Source organism: Vicia villosa, linkage group LG1, assembly GCF_029867415.1.
Source record: "Vicia villosa cultivar HV-30 ecotype Madison, WI linkage group LG1, Vvil1.0, whole genome shotgun sequence".
NCBI lineage: Eukaryota > Viridiplantae > Streptophyta > Magnoliopsida > Fabales > Fabaceae > Vicia > Vicia villosa.
This window is the reverse complement of record NC_081180.1, coordinates 122,071,366-122,080,596: the sequence shown is the minus strand read 5'-3', so window position 1 is coordinate 122,080,596 and position 9,231 is coordinate 122,071,366. Positions and strand designations below refer to the sequence as shown.

Below are 9,231 nucleotides of genomic sequence, written 5' to 3'. Positions count from 1 at the left end.
AGGTAGCGGTTGGTGACCGTTCGTGACAGTCACCAAATCTCATGGCCATCGAGAGGCTAATCAACGTGTACCAATGAAGTTGTCCTTGGTGTGGAGGTTCTTTATGCGGAACACAACCTATATAAGGACGATATCGGGTGTGGCGAGATCCCCACAGGCTAGGGATGAGAGATGTATAACCGGAAGTCCAACCCTACAAGTTAGGGGTATACGGGAATAAGCACGGGATGACTGTTCTAGACAGTCACTAGATCTCATGGCCATCGAGAGTCCAATCGACATGCGTTAATGAAGATGTCCTTCGTGGGAAGGACACGTGGTCGTAAAAATACAAAGATGTAAAAGGAAAATCCCTACGGGCTAGGGAGTGCGTAGGAGTAAGCATAGAGTGACCGTTCAAGACAGTCACTAGATCTCATGGCCATCGAGAGGCCAATCGACGTATGCTAACGAAGGTGTCCTTCGTGCGAAGGATACAATTTTAAGAATAGGATCCCTATAGGCTAGGGAATACGTAGGGATACCTGCAAAATTGAAACGCATAGATACTCGAAGCACATAGATTGCAAACATATAATAAGCACATAAGCCCAAAAGTCCTAGGTTCATAGGTTCGACGTAGCGGCTCTTGGGAGCCAACCTTTTTATAGGGGGTTCTAGAAGGTCTCATGGGGTCGTTCGTAGCCTCCGAGACTTTTTTGTCTCTTCGGATTTTAGAACAACTCATTTTATCCATGAGGTTCGAATTTTTGGGGTAGGTTCTCGGAGAGATCAGCCAAGTATCCAGTCCTGCCCTCAACAAAGTCAAGCCTCGTTTTGGACATTTCCGAATACTCAACCCACTCCGAGTGGAGTTATCAATGGGACTCGTAGGCGATTCATACTCCCCTATTGATCTCAAAGTTAACTCCCACACTTAGGGTTTAACACAACATAGAAAATACCAGCAATGCATATAATATATAATCAAACATTTTAAGGCAGATAAATAAACATTTAATAAAAAAAAAAACAAAAACAAATAAATAAATAATTTAAAATTTATAAAAAAAAAAAAAATGAACCTCCCCCAAACCCTGAAAATGGCAAGTTTGCCAAACCCTAAAATACGCCCAAACCTAAACCCTGCCAAAACCTATAGGAGCATAGTATTCACCATTTAAGTTTCCCCAGCAGAGTCGCCAGCTGTAGCAACCTGCCCTAAAAATTTAGACTTTTAGAGTCGCCACCTATTCTGAAGGGCGAATAGGAAACCCTACGCAGTTTAGAGATCGGGGTAAGTTATTATAATCAGGTTGAGGGAAGGTGTTAGGCACCCTCAACCCTTTCCTATTGGCTTTGAATCTAAGGGTCAAGTTTTATGGCTAAAAATTAAGGTTAATGGCTAAGGAATTGAATAGGGGGAAAATTGAGATTTTAGGGAGGGGGACTCGCCTTGGTTATCCAAGTGCCTACGTATCTCCTTAGGGAGAATCAGAGTCAACGTAGTTCGGGCACGGGGTTGTACGCCTTAGAATTGAATTTGATGTATTTTGAAGTTGTTTTGAAATTGTTTTGAAGTTGCTTTGAAATGCGAAGTTCGAAGGTATTTTGAATTACCTTATCGTAGTTATAAACATCGCAGTATTGAAGGGGTGAATTTCTATGGTTTGTGGTTTAAGTGTTTTGGGCGTACAACCCTTATTTGATATGGCACTATTAACCGCAACCCTTAATCTGCAGTCAAAACTCAATTAAACTATACAGAGAGCATCTAAACATCATCAACAACACAAATATATAATCGAAATCAATTAAAAATACATGTAAGTATGAAATCGAACTTGAACATGAACCAATCAACATGAACGTGATTTTCACGTTTGGGAGCGTTCCGGTTGACTGGGACGGGCTGAAATCATTCAGAGGATGCCGATGGAGCAATTGGAACCATTAGAATGGCTTAAACCCTTCGAACTCCTCATCGACCAGTCTATTGGATGCTACGAGTTTTCTGTGTCCTAATCGTGTTCTTCTGCCTGTTCTGCAGCGGCGCCCTGGCTCAGATTTTTTTCCGCCTCCCCTCTGTCTGCAATTGTTATTCTGTTATATATCATTCAATTAGGTCAACACTCAATCAAAAATCCCCTATAATTGGAAGACCAAGATTTGATTTGGAAGGGATATTGCAACTTTCTATTTTGAATCACCAATCAACCAATCAATTTCCAATCCTATTTTACACGATTTTTAGTCCTCTAAAAATAAGAATTCCAAATATTATTGGTGATTTAATCTACTTCCATATTTTTAATAATTTACTCAATATTTTAAATGAATAGAAATTCAAATAAACTTAAATAAATATCATAAAATAATGGACCTAAGGCCTTCTTCTAATATCATGGGCATGTTTTTAGAAACCAAGTAATGGGCCCATTTAATCAAAAGCAACCAAATTACTCAAATTAACCCTTGTATTTTTCCACAAATATTGCCGACCTCAACAAATTATAACTCTCTTGATTTTCATCGTATGGGAAGGTTTTAGGACTTCCTGGAAAGTACAAAGAATCCTCTAAATACTATTTTTGGTTTCACCTCCATTGAAGTCTCCATGCTCATGTTATGGGATTTTAAACAAGATGCCCTTTTAATAGCCTTTTTTGGAGATTCAAATTCTTTTGATGCAGTGCGGACCTTAGTTTTGAGATCCTCGATTAGGAGAGATTGTCTTGAGAAAATCCTTGAACCTTGAGGCATTGAAGATGAAAAGAGGAAGGCAAATTTTGGGGTATGACAGGTTCAAGAAGAAGTGCAACAAATAATCAAGAAACTACAAATTTCTCAAATGGAACTCTGCCGTGTAAGTATCTTGGAGTTCCCCTATCTAGTCGTAAGCTGAATGTTCATCATTACAAACCTCTGATGGATAAAATTATAGCTAGAATAAAACACTGGACAACAAATTGTTGCGTTATGCAGGTAGGATGTAGTTGATTAATATTGTGTAGGGGTGGCAAACGGGCATGTCCGCCCCGTTTAGGCCCGCCCCGCAAAAGCCCGCAAAAAAACGGGGCGGGGCGGGGCAGGCGTTTTTAAGAGTGCGGGTATAAAACCCTGCCCCGCCCCGCAAAAAAGTGAGGTCGGGGCGGGGAAAGCCCGGGGGCATTCGGCTTTTTAGGCCTAAAAATAGTAAAATTCTATGAAAAAACAAATGCCCGTAAAAGCCCACAAAAAAACGGGGCGGGGCGGGGCGGACACATTAAAGAGAGCGGGCCTAAAATCTTGCCCCGCCCCGCGAAAAAGTGCGGGTAAAATGGGCTTTCCCCGCGGGTCGGGCCCGTTTTGCCACACTTAATATTGTGATCTTTGCCATCACTACTTATTGGATGCAAGCTTTCCCGCTTCCAAAGAAAGTTATTCACCATATTGAAGCTATTTGTAGAAATTTCCTTTGGAGTGGTACTGAGGAGATGAGTAAGAAGGCTCCGGTTGCTTAATACAAAGTGTGTAATCAAAATCAAAAGGAGGGTTGAACATCATTTCCTCAAGTGAATGAAATCAAGCAACCGTGACAAAGCTATTATGGAATATTCAAGCTAAAGCAGATAAAATGCGGGTTAGATGGATTTACACATACTACCATAAAGGTTAAAACATAATGGTGTGGCAATCAAGTACAAACTACTCGTGGATTTTGAAGAAAATTTTAAATTGCAGGAACAATATTGATCAATATCAATACTGGGAGGAAACAATTCAGCAAAGAAAATACAATACATGTACCATGTACACAATTATTAGAGGTGATAAAGGGAAATGGATTGGAAGAAGCTCTTTTATACCATTCAAGCTAGACCTCGCGCTAGCTTCACGCTTTGGTTAACTCTTCATAACCTCCTGCCAACCAAAGACAAACTATCACAGATTGGCATCACAACTGATGGTTCGTTCAACTTTTGTAACCAAATGGAGACATGAGAGCATCTGTTGTTTGAATGCGTGGTCACAAAAAAAATCTGGAACGATATTTTAGAATGACTTGCCTATAATAGAAAGCCCACAGGCTGTACAAATGAAAAGAATTGGCTCATACTAGAAACAAAGAATAAAGGCTAGAAGAGGCAAGTATTAAAAATTGCAGTGACATAAACTATATACAACCTTTGGAGAGTTATAAATGATCACATATTCTCCTAAAAAGAGATAAATACCCACCTAACTAGCAACATTATCCATACTATAATGACTAGATGCACAATGCATAGGAAGATCAACATTCATGTTGATGTGAATACACTAACCATAGATTAGTTCATAGAGGTATAATTAGAATTTTAACCTGGATCCTTTGGGTTCAGATTTAATATTTGTTTTGGTAATGAAAATGTAATCTTTGATCCAATTTTTTTATCCTAATCATCATTATCACATCTATACAAATGGATGAGACAAAAAAATTTCCAAGAAAATTTAAATTGGAGGATCAAAAAATTTAATTTTAAAATTGAAAAATTAAAATATTAAAAAACTTAAATAAAGGGATCAAAATTACAATTAAACTTAATAAAAAAATAAAAAATAAAAAATAGATGCAAAATAAAATTTGGAAAATGGATTAATTGATTTTTTTGTTAATGACAGGAAAAAAACCCCAATATTTAGTCCTTATAAATATATATATATATATATATATATATATATATATATATATATATATATATATATATATATATATATATATATATATATATATATATATATATATATATATAATCTTTGTAATTTTTATATTTACTTTTTACAAATATATATTTTTTTTTTGTTTTTTTAGGTTCTTTGTATTTTATTTAATCCTTACAAAATATGTTCATATTAATAAAAGTTTTTACAATATTCATATTAATTCTTATTCAAAAATTAAAATTAAAAATTTATATACTATAAAAACTAAATCCAATATGAATAAATTTTTACAAAAGTTCAGATAAAATAATAAGAATCAAAACGAAAAATTGGTGAAGTTATAATAATTATAAAAAAAAGTTTTCCAATAACTAAAATAAAAAATAAAACTTCCGGTGGTGTATAGAATAAAAGAATCGGTCCTAATAATAACCCATTTCCCAAGTAGTAAAATATATTGGGCCTTAAAGCCTACGGGCTCTCAATTGCTTTCTCGACGATTGTTTTCTCGCCGCCGGTCAATCCGCGTACTACCGGTCAACGCTCAACCTCATCGACGTAAATTGGCCTCCGTTAAAGCAACATCGTTCAACAAGATAGTTATGATTCTCGCCTCTTTTTGAACCGTTTAAACTGTATCCAAAAGACGATAACTATATTGAGAGTTAGTTAGGGTTTTTTCAGTCAACACCATGGATGTCCAGAAAAGAAGGATTCGGTTATTCGTAATTGTTGCCGCTGTTATTGCTCTTAGCATCACTGGTATGTTTTTTTCTTTTTTCTTTTTTCATTTCATTCCATTGATGTGATTAAGGGAGGCTTCAGTGGTTGATAATTTGATTTACTATCATAGTTAACACTATGATTGTTCTGGTTTAGGGATTTATTTCCTGTTAAGTTATTTATTTAGTTGATGTTAATTTTATTTAAAATTAAGCTTATTAGTGATTTCATATTTGTGCTTGTGATTTGGGGTTGATAAGGATTGATACTCCATATTAGATCGTAAACATTGCCATTTTTGTGTTGATAATTTTGTTTATCACATGGCTATCTCATAACTCAAGCTTTATCTGTTCAGATTAAAACAAATTTATAAATGAAAGAGTGAGGTATTAAATAATTCTTATCAAGCATTGATTTCAGAGTAGAAGATTTTGATTTGGGAGTGATGCAAATATTAGGTAAAATTGAAATGGTCATAAAATTTGGGGTTTTGTTTTGAATTAGTTTAGTTGTTGTGCGATAGAGGGAGTATATCATATCATAACTCATTAGTATAATGTCTAATCCTTTAGTTTTTTTGGTATTTGGCCTCTAAGAAAATTTGAATTCATTCATTTTTTCAATTTTTCTTCTTTTATTTCTAAGAGTTCAAGTATATGTTTGGATTCGCGGTTGGAGCACTTGGAACTGATTCTCGATGTGTAGAGTTGATTTTGATATGTTTGGTTGCTCTTGAGTAAAATTGATTATGCTTTCCAAAATTGATTCTACTTAAAAATAAGATTTAAAGCTTTTTTCAGGCTAAACGTGATTTTTTTACTGACTGAAATTTAATGTTCAACTCACTTTTGCAAAAATTTATCAAAATATAGATCACTTTACCTTCAACTCACTTAAGCCGGAATCAATTTCACAAAATCAAGTCAGTCATAATCAATTTTTAAGAACTATAGAATGACAACTCTTTAAATTGTGTGTTCAATCATACTATTAAACTATTTTTGCTTCGTTGTGATATTTCCCTTTCAAACTTCTATACTCTGAAAGAATGGAGAAATATAACTGCACATACTATGGAATGGAATGAAATTAAAATCGAATGGAGTTAAATGTTACTACATGCCTACAGTTATGGAATGAAGACAAATGCAGATTGCATCCCATATTGGAATAGAATTGAAATTGCTGGTTTTGAATTTTTTGTTTTGTTTTTCTAAGTGTGTGTTTATTGGCAGCAAAAAACTTTCTGATTCTTGCGAAAAATTCATGTATCAATATTGGTGGTGATGCATGTTTGTCTTTGACTGTTGAAAATATTCCACTACACTGTCTGTTAGTACTTGTCTGAAGTGTCTGCTTGTGCTGATATAAATTGGTCCTTTCAGCTGAAAAATGCAGGGAGCTTATGGGTGAGGAGGGGTCATCTCAAAGTGGAAAGTTCACGATATTAAACTGCTTTGACATGGGCTCTGGAACTGTGGCATGTGCTGTCAAGGAAGGCGTGAAGCTCTATTTTTACAGTATTAGATCTACTCACGTTGAAAAAGCAAGGCAACGAGCAATCGAGACTGCCCTTGTCGACGCTGTTAGTCAAGGGATGTCCCCAACAGATTCAGCTAACCATGCACAAAAAGAAAGTAAAAAGGCAGCAAAATTGGCTTCCCGTCAAGCAAAACGGATAATTGGCCCCATCATCTCTTCTGGATGGGACTTTTTCGAAGCTATTTACTATGGTGGTACACTCACAGAGGGGTTCCTTAGGGGTACCGGTACCTTGTTTGGTGCTTATGGGGGAGCATACATGGGGGAGCAAAGCCTTGGCAGAATTGGCTATCTTGTTGGAAGTCACATGGGCAGTTGGGTTGGTGGCAGAATAGGATTAATGATTTATGATGTGGTTAATGGAGTGCATTTGTTGTTGCAATTTGTTCAAACAGGCGAAATTGAAGCTCATAAAACACCGGCTGATGAAAATTTTGATGCTCCAGAAACTTCCTTTGATGCCGAAGTTCCTATTTCCGAAAGCTCTGAAAGTTCCAGTTTATATGAATCACCTCCCAGTGAAAGTTCCAGTTTATATGAATCATCTCCCAGTGAAGAATCCAATGCTTATGAATCTGCTGAGTATCAGAACTATGAGTCATATGAAAATTCTGAACTGTGATGAAAATTTGAAGCCCATATATTGACATTTGTTCAAAATGTAGATGGATTTTAATTTCAATCTTTGCTTCAGCATAGTATGTATAAATTTCACTATTTTTTTAAACATAAATGCACATTCTGCTGCACATATATTTTATCTTCTGAGTATTGTACTTGTGCATTTTGTATTCTATTCCGGGTAATCGCAGGGAGTTTTTGTTAGAGCTGATAAAACAGCCTATCTATCCGACCAAGTCGTAACAGCTTTTGGGTTTATCGTGCTGGGATAGAGAATTTAAAAAGTCCTGTTAAAAATTGATGAACATATTGATTTCTAAAATCTGCCACTCGCACCATGGTACTACCAGTACATGCACGCCATAAGCAAATTATGGCAATAAGTGCGGCTAAGCATATTACAGCATGACACTGTGCACAGTTTCATTACTCATCCAAAAAAAAAATTAATTTACTCCAACATTAAAATTTATGAGTGTAACAATTCAGTTTGATAATGGATCAAAAGCAACTACAATTGAAAATCTCCAGGGGGAGGGACTAACGTTAGCGGGACAACTACGACAATAACAAGGAAGGACTAGTCGAGATGAAGGGAGACTTTTATTGTCTATAAAGGGATAAACTCCAACGACTGACTCTGGCTATATAGGGATGTGAAATAATTCCCAGGGCTATCTTCTCTCGCTCGATTGAGCATTTCAGCCTATTTCGAGTTTGCACACAGATGAAAACTAAAAAATAGAGACGAGAGAAATCTGAAAATTAAACAATGAAGCGGAAACTTCAATTGTGTATGTTTTTTTAAACAAAAATAGTCTATTTATTGACTATATGAAGTTGTCTAAGTGCGCTCAAGTGTAGTCTACAAACCGCCACTAGCGCCTCTACATTTTCGGTCCCAATTCCAGAGTCAATTTTGTCAGATGGGGTGTGTGTGTGTGTTAAGTTGACATGTGACAATAGACTCGGGATTACCACATCCATTCATGTGACATTCCCTCTTCTTTAGCTCCTTCATAAGTTAATGACTGCAACTTTACATAAGGAGCATTAAAGTTAGCTTAACTTTAAATGTGAGGCTATTTCTTATACATTAAATGCTAAAACATTCAAGTATCTTTTGATTTAAAATGAACCTTAGTAAAAACAACACAAAATCTAATCGAAATTTTAGGTAGCAAATTTTGAACCTGTTATTTCATGTGATAAGATCGGTGTTACCTTATACACAATTACTCTTTAATAGTTCTTCGCTTGGATCTCTCGCCTAACACTATTTAGGGCCATGTGTTTTTTCTAATACGTGAGTTTATTGTGAGAGAAACTTCAACTCTCACTTTAAGACAACACCATCTCGAAATTCACATAGGTAAAATTTATATTGCATCTACTTTATTTGAGATACATAGTTAAAAAAAATTCAACCCTTTAGATGCAATAGTCAACATTATTACATAATATTGCACAAACATCTAAATCAATGGTTTGTTGTCACCCATTGAATCTAAGGTAAATGTTTTCTTAAAGTTAGATTGGGTTGCTACCATTGTTGGAACTTTTACTCAAGAAGTTTCAATCCCGTACCTCTCTAGGTAGTCTTTACTAAATCTCTGACTACTAATTTAGTAAATGGATCAACTAAATTATAGTTTGAATGTATATATGTGAGGG

The 9,231-nt window shown here is 35.7% G+C and overlaps 1 protein-coding gene across 1 annotated transcript; it reads left to right on the top strand.

Annotated features, from left to right (window-relative positions):
* Positions 1-5,098: 5,098 nt before the first annotated feature.
* LOC131615876 (uncharacterized) lies at positions 5,099-7,696 on the top strand. The gene is made up of 2 exons (XM_058887055.1): positions 5,099-5,430; positions 6,780-7,696. Exons 1-2 carry the CDS (start codon positions 5,361-5,363, stop codon positions 7,556-7,558), a joined length of 849 nt encoding a protein of 282 aa, XP_058743038.1. The 5' UTR covers positions 5,099-5,360; the 3' UTR covers positions 7,559-7,696.
* The last annotated feature ends 1,535 nt before the right edge of the window (positions 7,697-9,231 follow it).

Coding starts and splice junctions, on each gene's coding strand:
- LOC131615876 (XM_058887055.1), top strand. CDS start 5,361: ATGGATGTCCAGAAAAGAAGGATTCGGTTATTCGTAATTGTTGCCGCT. Junction 5,431..6,779: donor TATTGCTCTTAGCATCACTG/GTATGTTTTTTT, acceptor TGGTCCTTTCAG/CTGAAAAATGCAGGGAGCTT.